The sequence below is a fragment of the Leopardus geoffroyi genome, chromosome D3, assembly GCF_018350155.1.
Source record: "Leopardus geoffroyi isolate Oge1 chromosome D3, O.geoffroyi_Oge1_pat1.0, whole genome shotgun sequence".
NCBI classification, from domain to species: Eukaryota; Metazoa; Chordata; class Mammalia; order Carnivora; family Felidae; genus Leopardus; species Leopardus geoffroyi.
Window position 1 is genome coordinate 45,843,219 of NC_059339.1, and position 27,973 is coordinate 45,871,191.

Below are 27,973 nucleotides of genomic sequence, written 5' to 3' on the forward strand. Positions count from 1 at the left end.
GCATGCGCGACCGTGACCACAAAACAGAGCCAGTGGCCAGGGCAGCCCGGGACAGGGGCAGCGGCCGGAAGTGCGGCCTGCCGGGGGCGGGGAAACGAGGCAAAACCTGGAGCCCCGGACGGGCGGCCTATCAGAAGCGACGGTCCCAGCGGAGAGGGCGGAAGAGAAGAAAGCCAGTTCCGGACGCGGCTGCGCCGCCATCTGTCACCTCAGCTCCGGCACCAGCAACCCGTCGCCCCAGTCCTGCCGCCTGTCTCCTCGGCGGAGGCTGCTTCCCGGTCCTGCCACCTGTCTTCCCTGTTCTCGTCTCTGGCTTCTTTTCCAACATGGATCTGGTCGGAGTGGCATCGCCTGAGCCCGGGCCCGCAGCGGCCTGGGGACCCAGCAAGGTGAGTGGCGGTCGCGGCTGACGCACCTGCCTTGGTCACCCGGGCTGGCCCTCCCGGAATGCTCGGAGAGGGTGACAGGCACGGAGGCGGCTCCACGGGCGACTGGGGAAGTTCTGAGCGGGACCCCGGCGACCTCGGACGGTGGGGATGGGGGGCGGCGCTGCCAGGTTGGGATGGGGGAGGCTAGGAGGGTGGCCGGGTCTGCCAGTGGCCACTCTCGGCGGTTTGGTCTCTCTCCAGATCTGCACCTTGATTTGTGAACCTCGGTAGCAAATATTGGGCTGGGCTGACTTAGAAACTCTGACGTTTGAGAGAAAACAAGCACTATCTTGTTTGTCACGGGCCAAGTGAGTCAGCCCGAATACAGCACAGAAAGCCCGACCGAAGAAAGGCCATTTAGGCAGCTGTTTCCTTAGGTTGACAAATGCGGTTATTCCCCCTTAGTCAGTTTCTTGGTTTTGAAGTAGTAAATAAATGGTAAATCCAGGCGCACCTTCCTCCCTCAAACTAATACTCGCTTACACTGCCTACTGTCAAAGCGGTTATGAATTCTCATTATCTGTCTGGGCTTTAACGTTTAAGCTTTTTCCTGTAGTGGCCAACTGTTACGTTTATTTCACGTTTGATTTCTGGTTTTCAGACTGCTCCTCTGCATGATAGTTTCATCAGAAGGAGGAAAAGACTCTTCTGCCGCTTTGTTGAGGATTTGCTTGAAAGCAAGAGTGCTTCAGTTGGGATGTTGTGTTCCTCAAATTAAGGTTGTGAAGGAATCCAACTTTTATAGCTTCTTAATTGTTTTTCACATGCTGTCACGGAATATTTGTTCCGTGTAGAGGGTCACTTGGTTTATTAGATCTTTAGGCTAGGTCTTAACAGAGCAAGGGGAAATAATTAGCTATTCAGAAAAGTATGAAAGTTTAATTAAAGTTAATTTTATGAAAGTTCTGATACAACTGCAGGGAGAATTAAGAGAATCCATTGGCAGATGTGGTTACATCTACATGTTATTTTGTGTACTTTTTTTCTACTAAGCTGTGTTGACAAGGCCAAGATCAGTAGACGTAAAAAGACAAAATCAGTAGCCTAATACAAATAAATGTGTACTTTACATGTTAAATTTCTCCAGTTAAGCACCTAATGGCTGATAAAAATGCCAAATGAGACAAACTTTGCCTAGAATACATAATGTCAGAACAAATTTCATTTAGAAAACTAATTCAGTAATAAAATGTTACCATATTTTCATTTAAGGATACATCATCAGAAATAGAAAGTTTCAGTGTCATCATTCAACAAAAAAAAATAATCCTGGGGTTTATTGATGTTCTGCTGAGAAGACAGCATTGTCACAGGGTAAAAATTAGATGCTGCAGGTATTTCTTAATCCTCTCCTCCTCTAACTGTTTGGAAGACCTAAGTAATTACAGAAAGCTTAGTGGAGGAGGTAGAGATTTGAGGAAGGTCTTGAAAAATGGAAAAAATGTCAAAGGCCAGCAATTCCCAAAACTTTTTGGTTAGGACCAATTTACACTCTTAAAAATCATTGAGAACCCCAAAGAATTTTTGTTTATATTGGTTACATCTATTGATATTTGTTATATCAGAAATTAAAACAGACATACGAAAAGTTTTTATTAAGTGATATAAAAGTTGTTATGTGTTAATACAAACAGCATTTTTATATGTAACCTCTCCCTTCATTTTCCAAAACAAACAAACAAACAAACAAAAATTAGTGGTATAGTATTGTTTTGTATTTTTGCAAATCTCTTTAATATCTGACTTAATAGGAGACTTTTTTTCTTTTACTCTGTTGTGTATGCTTTAGTCGAAGCATATGAAGAAGTTATGTTCTTACAGATGTGTAGATTATAGCAGGTATAATCAAAGATGGCTAACGAGCACATAGATGTACTGAGAACAAACTGAATTAATCTCTAAAAATGCACATTTAGGGGCGCCTGGGTGGCTTAGTCAGTTAAGCATCCTCACTTCGGCTCAGGTCATGATCTTGTAGTTTATGAGTTCAAGCCCAGCACTGGGCTTTCTGCTGACAGCACAGAACCTGCTTCGGACCCTCTGTCTCTCTCTCTTTCTGCCCCAACCCTGCTTCTGTGCACTCTCTCGCACACTCTCTCGCGTGAAAATAAATATGCATTAAAAAAAAATCTTAAAATAAAAATGCACATTTATATCCTAAACCTACTACCTTAGAAAATTTTGGAAAATGCAAGAATATACAAGTACACATTCCAGGAGCCATCAGAGTGATATTACCATATCTGATGTAGACTGGAAAACTCCCCTCTACACTCTTTATTTGAGAGAGAGGGAGGGAGAGGGAGAGAAGAGAGAGGAAGAGGGGCAGAAGGTGAGAGAGAGAGAGAGGGAGAGAGAGAGAGAGAGAGAGAGAGAGAATATCTCAAGCAGCCTCCACACTCAGCACAGAGCCAGACTCAGGGCTCCCATCTCATGACACTGGGACAGCGACCTGAGCTGAAATAGAGTCAGACATTCAACCGACTAAACCACTTAGGCCCCCCTCCACTCCATGCTTGAGAGGATAAGAGTGGAAAAGACAAAGAATGTCTTAGTACAAAATAATTTTAATCTCACAGACACCCTGAAAGAGTCTTAGGGACCCCTCCCCCCGGGTCTTGGGGATGCCAGTTATAAAATGCCTAACTGGTATTATAGACAAAGAATTTTTAATGGATATTCCAAGGGAGAATTGGCAAACTGTAGGTAAAAGTGAGGAAATGTGTAGCTCTGTTGGAAAGAGAACTGTGAAAAATTAATTCATGGGGCTCTTGAAAACTGTCAAGTTCATCAAAAACAAAGTCTGAGAAACTCCCAGCCGAAGAGTCATGCTGACTAGATGTTATATGGTGTGCTGGCTTGATTAACGATCCTGAAATAGAAGGAGGTTACAGAAAAACTAAGAAAATCTGAATAAAGTATGCACTTCAGTTAATAATAATCAACTATATAAATATTGGTCTATTAATTATGGCAAATGTACAATACCAATACAGGGGAAGCTGGGTATGGGATATTTGGGAACTCTGTGCCATCTTTGCAATTTTTCTGTAAATCTAAAAGTACGCTAACGTTAAAAGTTAAAAAAAAAAATTAATGTTGTATAAACTCAGATGATGTTTTCCATAGACCCTTGTCTTTAGAAGTAAAATTATCACTTAAATGTTCTCTCTAGATTGTATCTCTTAGTTGCATGGGCAAAAAAGAGACCTTCCTATGGGTTATGATTCTCTTGGCTTGCTTCAAGTTGAGAATTGGATTTTTGTTATTACGTGCCTCCTTCATGTTTGCTGTTTTTTATTTACTTGATTCTTCCCCACAGTTGTCTGCAGGATGAGCAGCTAGGGGTGCATCTTTGTGAGCTAGAAGGAAATGGGGATAATTTCCTTCTACTCTGCAGCCATCCTGGTGTTGAAGAATGTGGTAGTTATAAAGAACTCCACAGAGCAGTGGTGGGTTTCCTAGAGGAAAGAAAAACCGGTCTAGTCTCAGGGGCCTTCAGCAAACAGGAAAGAAAGAATCAGAGAGCTAGTTAAGGCCTTGATAGATGTCATGTTTAGAGCAGAATGACTATAACTAGGAAAGGTTGTGTGGGGTTTCTCATCAGATCTTGATGCTGTGGGGAGTTTACGTTGATGAAGGGAATAATGGGAAAGGACATTGGATAGTGACGGTGCAGCAAGATTATGGAGGGCTTTTTCTCTCTATCTCCTTAAATTTATTATTATTATTATTATTATTATTAATTTTACAAAGTTTCTCTATTCACAGAGGGTGTTTGATTTATCGAGGAGTTGCAAGATGATGACAGAGGATCCTCTCTATACACCCTATGGTGCCCATGCATAGGAGGAGCCCCCGGTAAATTATCAGAGGCTCCCTTGAGATGATGAACCTCTTGTGCCTGTGGAGGACTGCCCCCTGTCTGGCAGCTGTCCCTCACACAGCCCAAAATTTTTTATGGAGGCCTTTTGACTGCTAGTTTGAGGAATTTGGATTTGAGGAATTTGGGCAACCTTTGTGAAGCCTTATTTACCTTTACCCATGGAAGTTGCCTTGGTGTGGGTCAGCCCAGCTGAGCTGGTCAGTAGAGGTACAAGGAAGGGGAGTACAGCTCGAGAGTACAAGGCTTCAAGGAGCAAGATCAGTAGGAGTGGGCAATTAGGATATCTTGGTGCTCTGTGGTCTCTGTGTGTTTCTTTTTCTGGTTCAGTATCTTTTGGGTGTAAGTCAGTCTCTGCCTCAAAATAAAGTCACCCCCTGTCGGTATTGCCTCCTCTGAGAAATTGTCAGATAATACGTTGTTTAACATCTTATAAAATTAATTGACTGCTGACAAACAGAAGCACCAGAAGTGGCTAGCCAGAGGGGCCGATTTCAAGATGGAGAAAGGGATGTTAGAATAGTAGAGGTGTAGAAAGGTATCACACCTCTACAGCCTGGGGACAGCCTGGCAGTTCTGTGAAATATTTCCAGTGGTTTTTTTTTTTTTTTTGGCATGTGTTATTCAGTGAATACCTGAGTGTTTCTTTATGTCTGAAGCTCTATGCTGGGCTCTGAGAATGAGAAGACCCTGCCCTTCAAGGGGCTCATGTTGTATTGTGGCTGATACATTAATACAGTCATTGGTCCTTACCTACAGTGTGTGCACAGTGGTATGGGAACACAAAGGCAAGGATCTGGTTTTGTCTGATGAAATTGAGAGAGCCTTATGGAGTTGGTGACAATTGGGGGAAAATAGAGAAGGAGGAAAATATACCGAGAGGAGGATGTGTGAAGGTATGGAGGGGTGAAAGTATGCCATAATTAGCACATGCTTATTGTTATTAGAGCATAGGGTAGGGAAGAGTTGAGACTGGAAAGATAAAGTAGGTCAAATTGTGAAGAGCATTCCTCACTGAGGAATTTGGATTTCCTACTGCAGGCAGTACAGAGGTTTGCTTCTCACATTCCAACACAGGGTGATTAGGGAAGCAGTATAGCAAAATACTGAGGGCGGCTTCTTAAGTTCAAAATCTGCCTTAGTTCAAATCTCAGCACTTCCATCTGCAGTGTTATTTGGGGTTAAAAAAAAACCTTTCTGTGTCTCAGTTTCTAAATCTATAAAATGGGGGTGATGTTGTAATTATGCAGTTGCTGTGTCTCGAATAATCTATGTAAGTTATGCATATTAGGCAAGTGATTCACATACAGTGAATATTCCAATGTTGTCTGTGATTCTGCTGTTAGTCATTGCAAGATGTGGTTGACAGATCTGAGTTAGAGGATACAATCATTTACCTTTTGGAACCTGGACTTTGAAACTGATCAGACTAGGCATTTCTAAGTTAGGGGGCAGAATTATGTATTCTACCTAGTGGATTCAGAAGGAAGTCAGCAGAAGTCATGTGGCAAAGAGAGAGCTGTATTCTCCAGATTACAGAAAATTTCAAGATTCCAGACTTCAAAATCCTCACCAGGAGAGTGCTCAATTGCTGATAAGATCTGAGTGAGTGAAAGTCACACCAGACCTTGAGGAAGCCTCCTTTATTCTGTCCACATCTGGCTTTATGTGAGGCTGAAATAATTCTGCAGTAGGCTAGCATAGGTATGTGCTGGGAGCCTGCTGCATCTCATTAATCTCAGGATAAGGCTTGATAAAACTTGATTCTGATTCACCTAGGCATAAATAGGTATCTATCACCTGTTAGAGCTTTACCCTAACAACCTGAACCAATTCCTGAATCTCAATGTTAAGGAACCTGAACAAGGGTCATAGGCCAGCTGGAGGACCTAAACTTGATTTGAAAGTGTTGTGGCTAAAACAAATATCCATCATATGCTATATTCTAATTTAGACACTTGGCAGTAGTTAAGGGGTAAGTTTGGACTTTATCCTAAAGGCAGTGGGAAACATTAGAACAATCAAGAGCTGTAAGTAAGGAAACTCAACTAATCAAACCTGCATTTTAGAAAAGCCATTGTGCTGTGGTATGGAAAATGGAAACAAGCAGGACTAGAAGCAGAAAGATTGGTTAGGACTCTCTTAGAGTAGCCTGGTGATGGGTGGGTGATGCCTTGGAGTAGAATCTCAGAAGGAAGACAGAGAAAGCTGGGCCAGTTCAAGAGAGATTTAGACATGTTATTCAATATTAGTGGTTTAATCACTAGATTATCAAATGTGATCATTTGCCGCTAAGTAAAGCTTACCTTCTCAAAAATTAGGAATTGTAAGATAAACTTATGGTTTGTATTTCAAGAGCGCTGAGATAGTGATGTCATTGAGAAAGGCCAACTTGCTGATTGTCCAAGAAGAGTTTCACAGGATATTGCTTTGTTGCAGTGGTATTGTTTCAAGACTGCTTCTCAGTTTTTATAGTTCAGAAATGTAGTTTTTATTGTTTGTCATTGTTAGTTTTGTTTTAACATATCCCCAGATGTCTTGTGAGGGGCTGACACACACTTTTGACATGTGAAGACTTACCCCTTAAATTAGAATGAGGTATAACTTCTGAGTGGGCTTTGAATTGTGCTAGTTGGTATAGTCTGTTCCTAAAAGAGAATCTACAGGGGTGTCTGGCTGGCTCAGTCAGTCGGTAAAGCATGAGATTCTTGGTCTTGGGGTTGTGGGTTTGAGCCCACCTTAGGTGTAGAGATTACTTAAAAATAAAATCTTTAAAAAAAAGAGAGAGAGAGGAAATCTACATGGGAAGCCAGATTAAAAGCAGAAGATTATTTGATGAGCATGGAATCAGAACAAGGATGGTTATATGAACTCATTAGGTAGTGGGGTGATGCTATCATAGCCTGGTATTCTCCTCAACTAAAAAAACACACCTACCAAAAAAAAAAAAAAAAAAGGGACACACCTACCAAACAGGTTAGAAAGTGCTTTTGGCAAATGTAGTTTACATTTATCCTTGATTAGGTTTGAGATGGGAGATCTTTTTACTTTTAAGATAATTTTCTCTTCTTTCTTTCTTTCTTTCTTTCTTTCTTTCTTTCTTTCTTTCTTTCTTTTTCTTTCTTTCAAGAGGGAGGGAGAGGGAGAGCAGGGTAGGGGCAGAGAAAGAGGGGGAGAGAGAGAACCCCAAGCATGCTCCACACCATCAGCTCAGAACCCCATGTGGGGCTCGATCCCACGAACCATGAGATCATGACCTGAGCTGAGATCAAGAGTCAGACACTTAACTGAGCCACCCAGGTGCCCCAAGATGATTTCTCTAAGTAGGTAATTCTTTATTTTGGGTTGGTTTTAACTAGTTTAATTCTCAGAAGATAGCCTTATTTTCAAGTTTGGAAGGTACTTTTCATTACTATGAATTAACCCCTTCTTTTTCTTTAAATAGTGTCCATGGGCTACCCCTCAAAACACAATATCTTGTTCCTTGGCTGATGTAATGAGTGAACAGCTGGCTAAAGAATTGCAGTTAGAAGAAGAAGCTGCCGCTTTTCCTGAAGTTGCGTAAGTAAAATTTACAAAGAATCTATTTTGTCTAGCAGCTTATTGTAAAGGTTTGAGGATTTGATTAGTCATTGTCATGGCCAGTGATTAAGAAATAACATTTTGAAAAGCAGTGCAGTAGAAAGAGCACCATACTGGGAGTTCTCCGATATTTGGGTTTTGGTTCTGATTCTATAATTAGTTGTCAGTGCTGTCTGGGGCAAATCCCTGTTTCTGTGGGTTTTAGTTATTACAGTAGTTGAATCACATGATCTCCAAATTAGCAAATACTGAAGTAGGATACAGTTTTGATCAAATGTTTATAGTTTATCTTTTCATATATGCTTTCACTTCAGAACACAGAACAAATGAATTTTGAGTCTCAGTTTGGATTTTATTATAGTCCATTTAGCTTTCTCTTGTAGCTCTCTTAATCCTAGTTGGTGCTTTCACAAGTGCCTGCCATTGGTCAGAGGGCAGCTGGACAGAAGGTGAATGATTTGGGCAAGTTTTTCCCATTGCTTCTTCAGTACAGTTTGTAACAGTGAAAAGATACTCTTCTCTCATAATCCATTGCATCTGTTTACACAAGCACATTATATTAGTTTCTCTTGCCTTATTTTGAATAGTGTTGCTGAAGGACCATTTATTACTGGAGAAAACACTGACACTTCCAGCGACCTAATGCTGGCCCAGATGCTACAGATGGAATTTGACAGAGAATATGATGCACAGCTTAGGCGTGAAGAAAAAAAATTCAATGGAGATAGCAAAGGTACTGTGACCTTATTAAGACAACTCCATTGTGTGGCAAGAAATGCTTGTAATGTGCTCCTAAATACATCTTCACCTGTTTTTGCCTTTTTAAGTTTCCATTTCCTTTGAAAATTATCGAAAAGTGCATCCTTATGAAGACAGTGATAGCTCTGAGGATGAGGTTGACTGGCAAGACACTCGTGATGATCCCTACATACCAGGTATCGATGTTTTTATTTCCTGAGGAGTGGGGGGGTGGGTATAGGACAGGGACAGAGGAAGACTAAGATTTCCAGTGGATCCTTATATTTTACATTTCTCTTTGAATCTCATTTGTAACTTATTATTAGATTTAAATATCTTTTCAGACAATATTGAATGTAGCAATGTAGTCTTTGCTATTTTTACATAAACTTGGCTTGTCTTAATCGCCTTTAGCAAAACCAGTTCCTACTCCCAAAAAGGGTTTTATTGGAAAAGGAAAAGACATCACCACCAAACATGATGAAGTGGTATGTGGGAGAAAGAATACAGCCAGAATGGAAAATGTAAGTTACAAGAAGTATTCTCTGTCAATCAAGAGTTTTACTGGTATAAGTTTAAAAAAACATGGGATTCTAAATAAGTACAGTATCTTAAATTTCTAAAAATATCCTTCATAAGGATGGATGTAAAGATGTTTTAGATAATAATATAGCAGTACCATGAAAACTCAGACATAATGAGAATGGATCTGAGAATAAAGTTCTACAATATTAAGAAAACTGGTTTGATTTGTATTGATTCTAAATTTAAGAAATAGTTGTTATGAAAGTAGTGTATTTATTTTTTAGCATATTATTTTCCATAAAATAGCACCCCCCCCCACCCAAGAAACAGAGAACAGTGTTGATTGGGGGATAGGAATGGGAGAGAGAAATACTTTCTATCATACTTTTTTATACTTTTTGAATTTTTTTACTTTGTGCCTGAACTATCTCTGCAAAATCAGAAATAAAATGTAATTTAAAAAATAGAAAAAAGAAAAATTAGCATACTTTCTCTTATAAATATTGTGGTTAATAGAAAACATTTAGACTTTAGAACACAAATACTTGTTAAGTAATCTTTATTTATTTATTTAAATTTTTCTTTTAATTTTTTTTCTACACCCAAAGTTGGGCTCGAACTCACAACGCCAAGATCAAGAGTAACACGCTGCACTGACTGAGCCAGCCAGGCACCCTGTAAACTGATAATTAAATTCTAGAAATAGGCCAGACCTGACTCTAGAACAACCCTCTCCAGTAGAATTTTATTTGATAATAGAAATATTCTATATCCATGTTAACTAATAGTAACCACATTTGACAGTTGAGCACTTGAAATTTGGGTGATGCAGCTGAAGAGCTGAATTTCTAATTTAATTTTAATTTATTTAACTTAAAAAAATTTTTTTTAACATTTATTCATGTTTGAGAGACAGAGAGAGAGAGAGACAAGGCATGCGCGGGGAAGGGGCATAGAGAGGGAGACAGAATCTGAAGCAGGCTTCAGGCTCTGAGCTGTCAGCACAGAGCTCAACGTGGGGCTCGAACTCACGAACTGCGAGATCATGACCCGAGCTGAAGTGGGACGCTCAACCGACTGAGCCACCCAGGGGCCCCTAATTTATTTAACTTTAAATTTCTACCCGTGGCTAGTGGCTACCATATTGGACAGTGGCAGCTCTAGAACATAATTGTCATGGTGTGGGCGGAGCTTGCTGTATACTAACCCACTTCTCAAAAATAATTCATTATAAGATTGTATTTCTTTGGTAAGATTTGGTGTAGCCTTCAAAATATAATGTGTCTTTTGTCTAATGTAAAAGCAAGGTGCAAAGCATATGCAGAAATGCCTTAGTTTTTAGATGTGATTCAGTATTTTCTGTGCTTTTCTTAAAAAGCCTTGCTCTCTGTTGTGTTTTTTAGTGAGGTGTTTTTTGTTTTTTTTTGTTTTTTGTCTGTGATACCTATGGGTTCTGCTTTTGTAGGCTAATCACCTATTGAGTAAGAAACCTGTTCCAAGTAAAGACTGGTACTGTAGTTTTTTTGTTATTACCATCCCAGGTTTAAAGTATTCAGATGCTAATTTTCTTCTTTTTGGCAGTTTGCACCTGGGTTTCAGGTAGGAGATGGAATTGGAATGGATTTAAAACTATCGAACCATGTTTTCAATGCTTTAAAACAACATGCCTACTCAGAAGAACGTCGGAGTGCCCGCCTGCATGAGAAAAAGGAGCATTCTACTGCGGTAAGTATTCTTACATTTTTTTCTTTGATGGCAAGTTCATATTAGAAAACTTCATATTTGGGGAAGAAACAAAACTTCCATGTTTGATATTTTTTCCATGCGATTGACTTTTCGAATCAGAGTTATAAATAAAACCCAAGTAGCTTTGCTGCATGACTTTTCAGACTTGATGTAGCAGTTACTAATCACTTACTCAAAACTAACATTTTAGTGGTCATAATTAATTTGAATATGAATGTTTTAAGAATGAAAAAATTGGTTTCTGTTATACTGTGACATTTATAATAACTTAATCTCTAATGTTTTATGTTAGTGAAGACAGTATCTAATATCTTGAGAATAAAGTGATTTGTAAAAGTTAACAAAAACAATAGTAACTACACTAGCAGCTATTTAAATTTTAAAGATAAAACAAGATTTTGACTAACCTAGTGTCTGATTTTTAGTAGTTCTTTTAGATATTCACTTTCAGAGGCAGTGAGTTGTAGTTGCAGAGGTGAATTGTATTTTGACAGCACACTTTTAGGAGCCTGTTATATATACATCTAGGTAAATTATAAAGGTAAAAAGTATATTTTGAATGTTAGATACTAGAAATGGCTCAGAAAATGTTTTGTTATTACCAGTCATTTTCATTTATAGTGCTTTATCTTTTTCAGGAAAAAGCAGTTGATCCTAAGACACGTTTACTTATGTATAAAATGGTCAACTCTGGAATGTTGGAGACAATCACTGGCTGTATTAGTACAGGAAAGGAATCTGTTGTCTTTCATGCATATGGCGGGAGGTAAATGAGCAAAATGCAGTACCATCATGTCAATAAAATCTTAGCCCGTTCTTCCCTGTATTAATGGATTTATACAAAAACAGTGCTACATGGCAAGCAGGGTAATGTAGAAAGCCTCTAGACAATATAAGGAGTGCACAAGGAAAAACGCAATCATCCTCATCTCACCATCCAGAAATAACCATTAACCAATTTGTATAGACTTCTTTAGTCTTTTTTCTATGTATATATATTTTCTACATTATTGTTATACTATCCCATACAGGCTGCTGTAAGTGACAGAGCAAAGTTTGCCCTTGGGTTTGTCTCAAAACCCATGGTCTTTTTACTATGGGGCCCTTTCATACCAGCTTGAGTGGGGTATGCTTAGATCAGTTACTGATTCTTGCCTTTGTAACTCTGATCCTTTAAGAAATACCAACTTTAAATAATGCTTGTATCAGGGCACCTGGATGGCTCATTCAGTTAAGCGACCACCCTCGGCTCAGGTCATGATCTCGTGGTTCGTGGGTTTGAGCCCCACATCGGGCTCTGTGCTGACAGCTCAGAGCCTGGAGCCTGCTTCTGATTCTGTGTCTCCCTCTCTGTCTGCCCCTCCCCTGCTCATGCTCTGTCTCTGTCTCTCAGAAATACATAAATGTTAAAAGAAAAAGAAAAAAAAAATGCTTGCATCATTTAAGGAAACGTCTTGTAAAGATCTTACACTATTTAGATCTTACCCACTTCACTTTTGCTACAAGGGCTTAGATGAGTCAAGAATAACATGAAGAAGGAAGATACTTTTTAAAGTGGAGCCTGTTTAGAGATTGTGCTTAAGCCAGGAATGTAAAATCATCTGGTCACTTACCATTGAAGTCAACCAACAAGGTTCACTACACGTCAGTTATTCCTTTACCTTAATAATATTTACAAACAAAAACATTAAAATAGATTACAGAATTCTAACTCTTTTTAGGTTCAGAATGTATTTACTGTGTACTTAAGGGGATTCAAATGATTATTGGTCAACTCCTTGCCTTTGCTTTTCTTAAGTATTTAATCTTCCTTTCTAGATGAGACATACATGTGTAATCACATGTTGAATTATACTGTTAAGTTTAAAAATGAAAAGGATAAAAATGAATATTAGGGTAAAATAGCTCAACATTTTCAAGCCATGCGATCTGGAGCAGATTACTAAACTTTGTTTAAAAACTGACCCTTACCCGGGCACGGGTTGGAGTTAAGCATCCAACTCTGGATTTCAGCTCAGGTCATGATCTCATGGTTCGTGGGTTTGAGGCTTGCATTGGGCTCTACTCTGGCAGTGTGGAGCCTGCTTGGGATTCTCTCTCTTTCTCTCTCTCTCTCTCTCTCTCTCTGTCCCTACCAGCTCACTCTCAAATAAATAACTTAAAACAAAACAAAAAAAAAACCTGGCCCTTACCTCATAGGATTTTTGTGGTGATAAATGAGATCATAAATTTGATAATGTCTGGTATAAATCTTTAAAAAAAAATTTTTTTTTAATGTTTGTTTACTTTTGAGAGAGAGAGAGAGAGAGAGAGAGAGACAGAGCATGAGTAGGGGAGGGGCAGAGAGAGAGGAAGACAGAAGCCAAAGCAGGGTCCAGGCTCTGAGCTGTCAGCACAGAGCCTGATGTGGGGCTCGAACTCACAGACTGTGAGATCATGACCTGAGCCGAAGTAGGATGCTTAACTGACTGTGCCACCCAGGTGCCCCTGGTATATATTAATCTTAATAAATAACTTATTTCTTCCTTTAAACTTCATTGCCCTCTTCCCAAATTTTATTTAAGGGTTCCCTAAGACCAGACAAATATAAATTAATGACACAAATTAAAATGGGAGATTACTCATGGTAGAAATTAAAACTACAGAAAGGATTAAAATGAAAAGTAGCCTTCATCTTACCAACTCTCCTTACACAGATCTTTTCTTCAAAGATAACCACTATGTTTTAACAGTTTTTAGTTTAGTCTTCCAGGAATTTTTATGCATATATCCCTTAATTTGTTTATACAAAAGAGATTATATTCTCTATTCAAGATCTTAGTTTTTCAGTTAATATATCTTAGATCTTTCTAAGCTCATACCATCCCATTTTTATAGCAGTACATTACAGTGTGTTAATGGGCTTCTGGCATAGCCAAGAAGAGAACATTATAGCAATAACTGTTACGGTTGATAAAAGAGAATTATGTAATAGAGTACACAGGTAGGACTATCTTTGTACATCTACCTTGGTGTGCTTTTGCAAGTATATACATTTTTAAAGTTTATTTATTTTGAGAGAGCACGACTTAGGGAGGAACAGAGAGAGAGGGAGAGAGAGAATCCCAAGCAGGCTCCATGCTGTCAGTGCAAAGCCTGATGCAGGACTTGTTTTCATGAACCGTGAGATCATGTCCTGAGCCGAAATCAAGAGTTGGACGCTTAAAGAACTGAGCCACCCAGGCGCCCCTCTTAAGCTGAACTCTAGTTCTGAAATTGCTGGGGCAAAGACTGTATGCACTCTTTTCCCTTTTTGTTAAATAGTGGAATGCCTCATTGAATGGAGAATACCAGCTGGCTATTGTAGCAAGCAGCATATCTTTCTTTTATTTATTAAAAATTAAAATTTTTTTCTTGTATGTCACACCAAAGGCCAGAAATCCTGAATTTGTGTTTATATTTTCATTTTACTGGCAGGACAAATGTGATTTCCCCTATGAGTCAGTCAAATCAAATAAGTTGTTGTACATTCTATAAATGTCAGTAGGTACTGACAGATTGCCCTGTGAGAAGGTCAATTAACTTATGCAGCAGTATGAATCTGTTTCCCTCATCCTCATTAATGCTTAGTAATATCAAACATAATTTTTTGTCGTGTAGAAGATGAAAAGTATTATTTTGATATTTTGGTGTGCATTTGTCTATAATTAAGGTTGTACATTTTTTGGAAGTGCTTTTATACCCATTTGTATTCCTTTTTATTGTCAACTGCTTTGTTTATCCTTTATCTATTTTCCATTATACCCAATGATAATGAATGATCTCTCTTTCTTTCTGGTAGAATTGGTATTGTAATCTGTACTTGCGCATTTGTAAGTTAGCAAAACTAGAGAGCATTTGGTTTTCTACAACTGAGAGTAAATACTTTTTTAAATATTTATTCTTGAGAGAGGGAGAGAGCAAAAGAGAGAGCGGGGTTGGGGGTGGCAGAGAGGGAGAGAGAGAATCCCAAGCAGGCTCCACGCTGTTAGCACAGAGCCTTATGTGTTTACTTACTTAACCTTGAGATCATGACCTAAGCTGAAACCAAGAGTTGGATGCTTAACTCACTGAGCCACCTAGGTGCCCTGAGAGTAAATGCTTCTAAAGTTTTTAGTTTTCTGTGCTATGTAACAAATTACCACAGACTAGCAGCTTAAAACAACACTCATTTATTATCTCCTAGTTTCTGTTGATTGGAAGTTCCAGCGAGCGAGGCTTAGCTGGGCTTTCTGCTCAGGGTCTCAGGGCTACTCTGGGTGGCAGCTGGGGCTGCATTCCCTTCTGGGGCTCAGGTCCTCTTCCCTTGGCACAGTTCAGTTTATTGCCGCTGTAGCACTTAGGTCTCTATTGTTGGCTGTCAGGTAGGTAGGGGCTGCTCTCAACTTCTAGAGGTCGCTGCAGGTCCTGGTCATACCTCCCTTTCATGCAGCACAAGTGAGACTTCATACAGGATAGGAATAGTGAACAGAACAGTATCATTGCCATTCGCATTCAGGGAAGAGGTCATGATGAAGTTAGATCTCAACCTGGATTGTAAACAGTAGGCAAAACCCCATAAAAATCCAACAACAACCTGGTGTTGAGTGCAAAAAGCTAATTGCTTAATATTTACAGTATACCATCTGTTAAACTTTTAAAGTTATACAGAAAATAATATACATGGATTTTTAAACATAGATGCTTGTGTATGTGAGTATTTATATATTTTTTAGAAAGAGTAGGAAGATACTGTTCATGATGGTGATTGCCTTTGGAGAGGAATAAAGAAATAAGGAATAAAACTACCTAGGGTGGTAAACAAAGGGAACTTCAGCTTTATCTGCAATATTTAATTATTTTAAACGAATAAAAGGGCTGAAAATGGGAGGCTTGAAGTTTAGGCAATGAGGAGATTGACAATGAGAATAGAAAATGTATGTTTAGAGGTAAGAGGGTATAAAACCACGTAAGCAAACCGGAAATTGGTAAGGAGGACCTTAAAAGCTAGACAGAGGGATGTGTAATTTACTAAGAAACAAGGAAGTTTATGAATCTTATAAGTTAGAATCTTAGATACCTTCTGAATAGGGAATCTCCTCAATGGTATTTTTTTTTTTAATTTTTTTAAACGTTTATTTATTATTGAGAGACAGAGAGACACAGAGCGTGAGCAGGGGAGGGGTAGAGAGAGGGGGAGACACAGAATCTGAAGCAGGTTGCAGGTTCTGAGCCGTCAGCACAGAGCCCAACACGGGGCTCGAACTCACCAACTGTGAGATCATGACCTGAGCCGAAGTCAGTTGCCCAACCAACTGAGCCACCCACGCGCCCCTCAGTGGTATTTTTGATAGGGTCTCATCTACCTTATAGTTAAACTGTTGCAGTGACAGGGAGCTTATCTCAAAATCCAGAGGTGTTTATAACACCTTTAAACTACTGGGAATTTCTTTCTGGTATAGAATCTCTAATCTGTCTCCTGAAAACTAAATCATCCATTCCCAAATATTTGTGCAGCTAACATGTGTTAGGTACTCTTCCAGGTAGTGGGGATGTAGCCATGAATGGTATAAGGAAGATCTGTGAGCTGATAGGCTGTACTTCCTCCCCACCCTGATCCCCTACCAAGACAGTAATAAATCAACAAAAAAACATCAGATATGTGTTACGGTAGGTAAATATGGTGACATCATAGCAACTGGTTGACTTATGTTTATTAGAACAGGAAGACTTATCTGATAGAGTGACATTTCAACTAAGATTTGAGGGGCGCCTGGGTGGCTCAGTCGGTTGTGTCCAACTTCGGCTCAGGTCATGATCTCACGGTTCATGAGTTCGAGCCCCATTGTCGGGCTTTGTGGTGACAGCTCAGAGCCTGGAGCCTGCTTCAGATTCTGTGTCTCCTTTCTCTTTGCCCCTCCCCCACTTGTGCTGTCTCTCTCTCTCTCTCTCTCTCTCAAAAGTAAACATTAAAAACAATTTTTTTAAACTAAGATTTGAATGACATCTAGGATGCAGTATAGAGATCAGGTGGAAGAACATTCTGGACTAGAGAACAGCTAGTGCTAATGGCTTAAGACAGGCACAAACTTGGTATCTCTGAGAGCCTATAAGAAAGCCAGCATGCTGGGAGCACAGTTGTGAAGGGGAGAGAGGAAGCTGGAGAAGTAAACAGCTTAGATCAGGTAGGACCCTCTCATCCAGGGTAAGGAGCCTGCTCTTTAAGTACAGTGGGAACCAAAGCTATGATTTGATTTTTGTTTTGAAAAATTACTCAGACTGTAGTGTGGAAAATGAATGATAAGAGGGTAAGAGAAGAAGCAGTAAGGTCCCTTAAAAAATTATTGTAGTTTGAATGAGAGAGAACAGTGGTTTTGGACTGAGGAGGTGTAGTGAAAAGAATAGGAGGCCATAGGGATGTGCTTTGAAGGTAAGAGTCAACAGTGTGTGCTGTTGGATTAGATGGGTGTGAGAGGGTACATTCTTGGCTAGAGCAGCTGGGTGGTGCCATTTACTGAGATGAGAGTGTGAAGAAAGGCAAGTTTAGGGTGCAGTTAACAAGAATTTTGTTTTGAACTTGTTAAGTTTGAGATGCCTGCTAGACAGCCGAGTGATTCAAGTAGGGGTCAGGTAAATGGGCCTGAAGTTCTGGAGAGAGTCGGGATAGGGGTAGAAATTACCTGTGATAGATTATATTTAAAGCCATGGGGCTAAATGAAATTTCCCAGGTAGAGAAGGCAGAAGGAGAAGCAGTTGGAGAACTCTGACCTTCTGAGGTTAACTGGCAGAAGAGGAATCAGCTGGGAAAATATAGTACAGAAGCAAGAGGTTGGGAGTTTGAGTTAGAGTTTATCCTCTGGAGATACAGTTCCTTTCTTTTACAGATTAACATCCCTTCACATATTTAAGGTAAATATTGTCTCTCTCTCTGTCCTTTTTGTTTACACTGCCACCACCAATGTTTCAAGTCTTCACTGGCTTACTATTGAGGGGCATTACATTAGCGTCCTAAGTAGGTTCCACACCTCTGGACTCTTCTGCCCCCTTCCATCCTGACATTATCGTTGACTTGATCTTCATGAAGTGTGTGAAGCCCTTGATGATTCCTCCCACCTGTGGAAATACATCCAGGCTTCTCACCCAGGCAGGAAGGGCTCTGCACACATCTGCCTCCATCTTGTCCCTTAACTCTGACTTCTTTCTTTCGTTTCTTTCCGGCCAAGTCTTAACTATAGTGTTTGTTATTCCTCAGACGTGTCCTATGGTTTCCAACTCTGCTTGTGATAATACTGTGACAGCGCTTGTTCATATCCTACCCATCTGTTTCAGTTGCCACCTAATACCCTGCAGCCTTGCCTGGCCTTCCCAATCCAAAGTGACCTGTCCTGTTCGTGTACTTCTTGTATTGTCTCACGCCCCTCCTTGCATATTCATAGGGCAAGGACCCCTTTGCTTACCTTTTTATCTGCTAGAAGTGAAAGAGACATTTTAAAAAGCTGTTCTGTTTTGTTGCTTTTATTGAATTTTGCCTATAAACCATCCCAGGTAGATTGTAGCCTATTTTAAAGCATCTGTGTTTTTGTTGTTCCTTAAGTTTGATTCCATTGTCATTAAGAAAGGTTATTTTATTATGGGTTATTGAAAACTGGTTGGCAATTTATTTGAAGGTGTTTTATTTAAGAAATCAAATCCTAATTATTAAGACCCCAAACTTGAAAGCTTAAAAAAACACCAAGGTTTGACATTCTTAGATGAGGTAGATCTACTTTTGTATCATAGATTTTTTATTTTGAAATTGTTTTGCTTCTGAGCTGGCAACTTATACTGACTTAATTTTTTTTTTTTTTTTCCACTTAGCATGGAAGATGAAAAGGAAGATAGTAAAGTTATACCTACAGAATGTGCCATCAAGGTATTTAAAACAACCCTTAATGAGTTTAAGAATCGTGACAAATATATTAAAGATGATTTCAGGTTTAAAGATCGCTTCAGTAAACTAAATCCACGTAAGATCATCCGCATGTGGGCAGAAAAAGAAATGCACAATCTCACAAGGTAAAGAAAATCACTGTGCTAGAAGTTATCTAGGGTAATTACCTTTCTGTATTAGGTTTACCAGCCAGGCAAAAAAAAAGTCATGCTTGCTTTTAAATTTATTTGTAGAAATTATGGAAGGCCTTGAAATTCTAGGGTTTTTTGTTTTGTTTTGTTTTTTAATGTTTATTCATTTTTTGAGAGACAGTGCAAATAGGGGAGGAGCAGAGAGGGAGACACAGAATTGGAAGCAGGCTCCAGGCTCCGAGCTGTTAGCACAGAGCCCAGTGTGGGGCTTGAACTCATGAACCGTAAGATTATGACCTGAGCTGAAATTGGACGTTCAACCAACTGAGCCATCCAGGCGCCCCGAAATTCTAGTGTTTAATGAGGCTTTCTGTAAGAAAATATTACCCTGTATATAACCTGAATTCATACTTTTTTAAAAGGTTTATTTATTTATTTATTTTGAGAGAGGGAGAGAGCATGAGCAGGGGAGTGGGGGAGAGAGAGAATCCCAAGCAGGCTCCACACTGTCAGCTCAGAGCCCGATGTGGGGCTTAAACTCAAGAACCATGAGATCATGACCTGAGCTGAAACCAGGAGTCGGATGTTTAACCAACTGAGCCATCCAGGCACGCCCCAAATTCATACTTCTGGGATGAATAAGCCGTTTTCTTTTTTCTTTCCTCAGTAAAGTTTGAGGGAAACAAAGTCATTTTCTGCCTAAGACATTTTGTCATATGTCTATATGCTGTCTTTTTTCAGCTTCCAATTAAGCTTATTATAAATAATAATTGTTTCAGAAAATGTTTATTACATCTAATGTTTGTTAATTTGGTTGGGGCAGAGTCTGACCAAATTGCATTTTGTTTTAATTTATTAGACTTGTTCCTCAGTCCCCTAAGCAATTAAAGAGTTAGTTTTGTCAACCAACTAACATAGTAATAATCTTTCTCATTAATGAAACTTTTCATATCTTAATCTATTAAAAGCTTAATTTTAGTTAGTTTTTTCTAGAGATGTTTACTCTCAACTGTAATTATTCATATTTATTAGTGGCAGAATTCTTCTACTTAGTATGACTTCTAAATAGAATAATTTCTTCAGAGGTGTTGCCGCCCACCAGTCTCTTTTCTACACTTCTGAGATCTCATCCCTGCCATTTTTAAAATTCTTCAACAGCCCCTATAGCCTTTAGTGTTCAAAGGCCTTTTCTGATGTGAGGCCCACCTGTAACCTCAACCCACATTGCCCTTCTTCTCATTCAAGATCATCTATGTTGATTGATACACATTCCCCAGATGGACCGTGCTCTTGAATGCCTCCATGCATTTCCACAGCTGCTTCCAGCCTTAGACCAGCATGCCTCCCACACTGTCTTAATCTAGCTAATTCCTGTTCACCCATTTCTTACACTAAGCCATCCTGATGCCACGTGCTCCTATAGCTCCTACCCACACCTCTGCCAGTGCATGTGCCACACAGCATTGTCTCCTCACCTGTCTGTGCCTTCTAGCAGTCCATGTGCTCTTTAAGGGCAGAGGCTTTGTTTTACTATCTCTGCACCTCCCACCCCCTGAGTAGAACATGGTACCAGCTCATTGCAGGCCTTTGTTAGATATTTGTTGAATAAGTGAGATATTCTCTCCTCCTAATTTTTACATTCTTAATTATTTCTTTCTGTGTAGAATGCAGAGAGCTGGAATTCCCTGTCCAACAGTTGTACTACTCAAGAAACACATTTTAGTTATGTCTTTTATTGGCCATGATCAAGTTCCAGCCCCTAAATTAAAAGAAGTAAAGCTCAGTAGTGAAGAAATGAAAGAAGCCTACTACCAAACTCTTCATGTAAGTTGTTCTTTTCACAGCATTTACATGTCACCTTTTAAAAATATTTTGTTTAAACCTTAAAAATTTCCTAAAATAGTACTATTTTAAGGTGATGTAACAAGGACAGACTGAAGTTTGTAAAGGAATATTAACATTGGAGAGTTGTCTTTATATCAATATGCTGCTGTCTTGAGTCACTTTAGAAAAATCGTAGACCTAAGGAGTCCACAAACGCTCATTGGTTAGCATTAGTGACATGGAAGCATGAAGCTGTTATTCACGAAACAGTATATTAAATAGAAGTTGACGTTTCCACATTTGGCAGATGCCATGCCTCGTTAGTTTGTATGCCTTCTTGAATGTCTTAGCTCTTAACAGCTAAGAAAATGCCTGTTGTTGGGAAGTGGGTGGGGAGCAGGTTTGGCCTCATTTTAAGAATGCTGGGGACGACTGAAGACGGGAGGAAGTGGCTTCTTGAGAGTGCGTAGGTGTTAGAGTTGGAAGGCACGTGTCAGGAATCTTGAAGTCATTTATTCTTCAGGACAGCAACTGAATTCATCTGATGTCCTCCCAGCTTAGGAAAATGTTACTAATACTGTTGTCATTCCTCTGTAGTTTTTTTTTTTCCCCCAAGTAAGCTCTACACCCCAATGTGGAGCTTGACCTCACAACCCTGAGATCAAGAGTCACATGCTTGGCCAAATGAGCCAGTCAGGCTCCTCAATAGAGAAGCTTCTATGCGTTTTATGTGGTCTCTGCATGAAGCATTACATCCTACAGTAGCTGATGTAAATATGAAAGTGTTACCCAAATAATTTTTTAAGACAGAGCTAGGGAGATGATCCAACTTTCTCTGCTTCCAATAGGAAAATATTGAAAGGAAAATCAGGCTCATTTTTCTGGATTCTTTGGGCTGGGGAAGAGATGAAGGAATGATGGACTTTCCTATTTGATTCTAGCAAGGCTGAGAAATAAAACATTAATGTTTATTTCTACTGTCAAAAATCAGTAATGAATATGTAATGCCACTTAATTTGTAAGAATATCTCTTCCCTAATGTGTCTGGCGGGAAGTACTTTTTACTTTGTATAAAAAGGTGAAAAAAGTTTTCACCCACTTTTATAAAGGGAAGCGACTTTTGGATCTTCTGGTTAGTGACCATAACATGGCTGCTTTCTTAGCCCGTGGGAATCCTGGTCTGCCCCTTGATCTCCTGACCTTGTTGTTGTCACATAGACAAGGAAATAGAGTGTCTTACTCATTCCCTCCATTGTCTTAGAGTTCCCTCACCCAGTCTTAGACTGTACAAAGTAAAGAGGAAATAGTTTTGCTTTTTCTAGAAATTATTGGTTGGCATAGACATTTTAGTTGCATAGGTAACTTAGAATTATTGCTCACACCCTAAATGTGTGCCTTGCCTCTTCACAGTTGATGCAGCAGTTATATAATGAATGTACCCTTGTACATGCCGACCTCAGTGAGTATAACATGCTGTGGCATGCTGGGAAGGTGAGTACATTTTGTTACTGTCCATACTAAATATCTTGATGTAAATTACTGAATGTATCCTGAACACATGCTCTGTGTGTAAATAGGTCTGGTTGATTGACGTCAGTCAGTCGGTGGAACCAACTCATCCTCATGGCCTGGAGTTCTTGTTCCGTGACTGTAGGAATGTCTCACAGGTAAGCGTGTAAACTAATATTTCTTTATAGTAGGTAACAGTTTCAAATATTTTTCTCCTAACATAAGTCCAATGGTCATATTCTTAGAAATTGAAGGAAGGGTTTGGTTACTGACTGCTTTCAGGATAAGGATACAAAGATCAATTTGTCAGGTTTCATTTTCAACAACAATTTGATTGAGTGTCTCACATTTGGGCTATTGAATTAAATTTGCAAGGGAGTAAGTTTTTATTTTAACTACAGATATTTAAGCAGTCAAGTAGATCTTTAATACATGCACAGTGCTTTAAGTGAAGCTGGTATTAGTAAGCCTACATGTTGACTGCCAGTGTTATTACCATTAAAAGGAGAGTAGTCATCTTAGTGGCACTGTCTGATCACTCTGAGGTAAACAGATTAATGAAGGTAAAACTCAGTAATCACACATTTGGGTCACGTTTATTTGCTGTTTCTAAAGGAAACTAATTGTTAGCCGCAGATTCAGATAAGAATGGTCTTTCTAAATGATAGAATAACTTCATATTGGAAATAATTTCTGAACCTACTTGAAGATTTTAATTCACAGATGGGATTTAGTGAATATTTTGAGTCTACACATTCAAAGCAGTGCCACCCAATTTTATATATACTGCTCGTTTATAGCTATGGAAGGTGTATTGTGACAAACTAAATCCAGAAGGCAGCCTGCATGTGTACGAGAGGACAAAAAGCAAGTAGAACCTGAGCAACATAGTTAAACTTGAAATGGGGAAATCTGTGGTTTGAAAACTATGGAAGGGGGGGTACCTGGGTGGCTTAGTCGGTTAAACATCCAATTCTTGATTCCGGCTCAAGTCGTGATCTCACGGTTTGTGAGTTTGAGCCCCATGCCGGGCTCTGCGCTGACAGCAAAGAGCCTGCTTATGATTCTGTGTCTCCCTCTCTCTGTGCCCTTCCCCTGGTTGTGTGTGCCCTCCCTCTCTCCCTCTCACTCTTTTTCTGTCTCTCAAATAAACTTTAAAAAAATTATGGAAGGGACGCCTGGGTGGCTAAGTCAGTTAAGCATCCGACTTCAACTCAGGTCACGATCTCCTGGTTTGTGAGTTCGAGCCCCACATCGGGCTCTGTGCTGACAGCTTGGAGCCTGGAGCCTGCTTTGGATTCTGTGTCTCCCTCTGTCTCTGCCTTTCCCCTGCTTGTGCTCTCTCTGTCTCTCAAAAATAAACAAACATTAAAAAAAAAATTTTTTTTTTAATTATGGAAGGAATTCATTGGTATCTTACAAGTACACTCTTCCCTGTTTTTTGTGTCCAAGGGAACCTTGCTATAACATCTCCTACTGATTTATATTTCTTTACTAGTTTTTCCAGAAAGGAGGCGTAAAAGAAGCCCTTGGTGAACGAGAACTCTTTAATGCTGTTTCAGGCTTAAACATCTCAGCAGATAATGAAGCTGATTTCTTAGCTGAGGTAAGTGGTGTGCGGCTATTATTCACCTTGCTAATAAAGCATGGGATGGAGTAGATAGCTGAAACTGAGAGCTCATTTTATTCTTCTGTTTTCTCAAAAGCAAAATTAGAGATTTTTCTTTCCTTGAGATGTTTTGGTCCTTTCTGGGCTTAAAACCTAGGATAGACTTAGAGCAAAACACTTCTTCAAGTTCACAGTTTGATTAAGATGGACAAATAAGATCATTTCCAGTATACCTCTATGCCTCTATTCACGAATGGGGAGGTGGGCTGGTGGACACTCTGGGTGATACAGAAAACAGTAACACATCGTCCCGCCCTTAACTGAATATAGAAAGTTAGCAGCGGTCGCCCTTAGAAATACCCAGTAATTGCAGTATGGATCTATAGAAGCATAAAAACAAAAAACCTGCCTCCAGAGAAGTTCTTTTAAAATTGAACAAAAATTAAAAAGTGAAATAGCTAATTATTCCCGACAGTATACCAACGCAGAGAATGATTATGGAGTCTGTTGCAGGACTCCTTAGGTATTTGAATTTGGCCAAGCTGTGCTGGAACATAAGGGCAGAGGAGAAGTAACAGGAAGATGGTATAGCTGACATCTAGCGCAGTACAGTTGCTCAGTAAGTAGGAGTTATACTATTGTTGAACCAACATTGGAATTTCCTTTTTCTTGTTTCCCGAAAGCTTTATAGAGTACACAGTAAGACACAGGATCCTAGTTACTAGCTTGATAAAGATACTAAGTATTAATTCAAGCAATATAATCAAGTAAAAATACATGTACATGTCATGCTGTAGTATGTGTCACATACTGTAATTCCAATTCAAGGCCAGCGTCATTAGGAAAGACCTAGGAAGAGAACACTGCTGGTTCAATCTGAAGTGTGGTTTCTGTGCAGTAAGATTTTGACAAATGGATTCAATGTATTTTGTAGATAGAAGCTTTGGAGAAAATGAATGAAGATCATGTTCAGAAGAATGGAAGGAAAGCTGCTTCATTTTTGAAAGATGATGGAGGTCCACCAGTCCTGTATGATGAATAGCACCAACACCCACTGCTTTCCATTGTTTACACAGTGGTGACTGTCAGCTGCCAATGGCAAATGAAGTTATGGGTGACTTGAAATACCAAAACATGAGGAGTGTACAATGGTGCTTCTGTGCTTTTTTTCCCCCTTGTAACCCATATGCCAGATGTGTGGAATTTGTAGCTCAGCATTGGGAGAATAAAATGTCACTACCTCTCGTCTTATGAACAGGATAATATAATTCTTTAACAGCTACAGCTTATCTAGCTGAAACCAACCTGATTTTATAGGAATCGTGGCATAAAATGTTTTGATGAGAATTTTTAAAACTTAGGTAACATTTCCAAACATGGGAGGAAAGGACAGGTGTGTTTACAAGGGAGACTTTTATTACAACGTACTTGCTTTTTTCACCTCCCCATTTTGTGTTCTATCTTCCCTCAAATATTTTATTGGCCTAAAACTAGCCCTTTTCAATTCTTTTTCCAGCTTGTGACCATGATTCTAAAGGAAAATTTCTTCTCTTTAGTAGGTGATAGAAATGGAAATTTGGTTGTAAAATGACTGACAGAAATAGAAGTTTATTGTTACATCAGGAATATGAACTGAATTTTTCTTTTCCATATTCCTGTCCAAGACAAGGCATCACAGGTCTCTGAAAGAGAAATATGTAAGAACTTCTTAACTATTGGAGTTTTTAAGTTTAACTTTAAATTTTTCTACATTTAGGTGAAGTGGTTAGGGTAGAATTCATGGTGCAACTGCTCTGTGTTTATAATGAAAATGTTAATTATCCAGAACGATGGAATATAATAATTAACCATGTTTTATATATTTTAATGGAATCAGTGAAACAAAGTCCAATTTACATTTCATTCAGACTGTCTACTGATTGATTTTGAAATAGAGCAAACTAATTAGAAATATTAAATAGTCACATGTTGAAGAGGATATATAAAATAATGTGTGCACCAAATTAACCAAGCAATTTGAACTGGCCTCACTCAATAATTTTTAGTACTGGCTGGACGTCACTTCTTATATAAATCAAACACTATAGTTGAGAAGTACATTGGTTTTGTTAGGATTGAAGTTCATTAACTACAGTGTAATCATTCCTCCTGTTACTGAAGTCAAGTTAGTTGACTTCAAAGACCCAAACTTTTTGCTACTGAAAACCCAAACTTTCTGTCTGGTACTGGAAAGTAAAAATCTAAACATCATTCACACTTGAAACCTTCTTTAACGTTATTTTAAGATGCCAAATATGTTCTTTCTAGAAAAATATTTATTTTTGTTTCTGTTACATAGCTTTTAACTGCATTTCAGAGAAGTGTGATTTTGGATAGACTCATTACATTTCTGAAATGTTTACTACTCTGAAACAAAGATTTAGATGAGTGGTGACTATTGGCTTTACAGAAATTTCAGAGAACTAATTTTAAAAACCATGAACCATTTAAAGAACTTTTTGTTTTGTTTTCTGACATACTCTGTTTGACAAAGAGCAGCAAACCATTGCTGTATGGCATTCTTGGAGTGTGCTGTGAACATGCTTTTTAAGATATTAAATATGAAGAGAGCATTTTAGAATTGGTTCTTTGTGTGGTTTCTTACTGTTCTTTGTTAACTTATGTCCTGGCACCAAGTTACCCCTTCTTTATAAAATTAAGCAAAGCTATCTTAAGCAGTTTTTTTCCCATTCACCTTCTCATATTTAGATTTCAGTAAATGATCTACTTCATATTACGAATAGGTTTTTCTCTTACATATCCGTGAGTACATATTTCACATAGTGGAAAAAGAAAGTGGGAGTGTTGCTCAAATACAAATGGGAAAAGCCCAACATTTGGAAATAAGGATATTTTATTTTACTTTATTGGAAGTAGATACATGAGTATCTATAAGTTATGGAAATAAGGATGACTGTAGAGGATTTTTATATCAACAAAATAGTTGTTTGCATTGCCTTTTTATAAAAAATCAGCTTTTCTGCTTACAAAAATGAGAACTACATGCTTATTTGAATTTATTACAGGAATTCAGAAATGTGAAAGCAAAAGTCCGTTGTATTCCAGAAACTATTGTTTATAGTGTGGCATGCATCCCTACCAATTTTTTTTTCCCTTCAGCATATGTTACTGTTTAAAAACACCTCTGAACAGGAAGCAGGATGAAGCGGGGCCACTGATGGTGAAATGTTGGTCATGGGTAGACCCCCTAAGCAAGATGAGGAGGTGGAGTCTCTAAGATATGTCAGAGGCAGTTCATTTAGGTTCCAGGCATCACGAGAGACTGTTCTCTGCACCTTCTGAAATTCTGAGCAGTTTTCCCAGCACTTTAGAAATTACGGGTAAAGGGCACCTGGCTGGCTCGGTCAGTAGAACACGTGGCTCTTGATCTCGGGATTGTGAGTTTGAGCCCCATGTTGGGTGCAGAGATTAAATAAACTTAAAAAAAGAAATTGGGGGGTGAAAGCTCATCTGATTGTACTTTTCAAACCTCAATACTTATGTTTTGAATATAGGTATTTTTCTGTTGGAGTTTTGTATGGATTACATAAAATTTAAAGAATGATTTAAGTTTTCAAAGCTTGTGCTTGGAAACAGTTTACTCATTTGAAAGCCTCTTGTTTTTATTTTTTGATCTCCTATTTGTTAATCAATTCAGAAATATTAGAAGGGTACTTTTGGGAACAGCATTACTTTTGCTGTCCTAGGCTTTCCAGCTTTTTCCCAAACATAGCTAGCTTTTTGAGGAGTTAAGATCAAATATAGTAGATAAGAAAGCAGCTGGAAGGGGAAGGTGGGGTATTCACAGAATAAATAAGTGAGCTACTACTGATCTTTCTAATGATTTCTGGGACAGAAAGAACACGTAATTGAATAGAATATTTGACACAAAGTCATAAGAATGGTAAAGCATCAATGAGTCAAAATTTATGAAAAATCTGGAAAACATGAAAGAGGGTTTGAAAGTTAAATCTGAAGAAGAAACAAGTCCATTGCTTGTAGTATTAGTATATTGTTAATAACAAAACAACT

General features: G+C 38.9%; 1 protein-coding gene across 1 annotated transcript; it reads left to right on the top strand.

Moving 5' to 3' along the window:
• RIOK3 (RIO kinase 3) lies at positions 1 to 26,519 on the top strand. Its single transcript, XM_045456856.1, has 13 exons — positions 1 to 389; positions 7,757 to 7,872; positions 8,481 to 8,626; positions 8,721 to 8,828; positions 9,046 to 9,155; positions 10,738 to 10,881; positions 11,541 to 11,668; positions 18,757 to 18,954; positions 20,625 to 20,784; positions 22,195 to 22,275; positions 22,362 to 22,451; positions 23,792 to 23,899; positions 24,837 to 26,519. Exons 1-13 carry the CDS (start codon positions 3 to 5, stop codon positions 24,942 to 24,944), a joined length of 1,884 nt encoding a protein of 627 aa, XP_045312812.1. The 5' UTR covers positions 1 to 2; the 3' UTR covers positions 24,945 to 26,519.
• The last annotated feature ends 1,454 nt before the right edge of the window (positions 26,520 to 27,973 follow it).

Bases quoted from the DNA above. Each gene is read 5' to 3' on its own strand.
- RIOK3 (XM_045456856.1), top strand. From the start codon at position 3: ATGCGCGACCGTGACCACAAAACAGAGCCAGTGGCCAGGGCAGCCCGG. The intron at 390-7,756 runs GTGAGTGGCGGT...TTCTTTAAATAG, and splicing joins CGGCCTGGGGACCCAGCAAG to TGTCCATGGGCTACCCCTCA. The intron at 8,627-8,720 runs GTACTGTGACCT...TGCCTTTTTAAG, and splicing joins ATTCAATGGAGATAGCAAAG to TTTCCATTTCCTTTGAAAAT.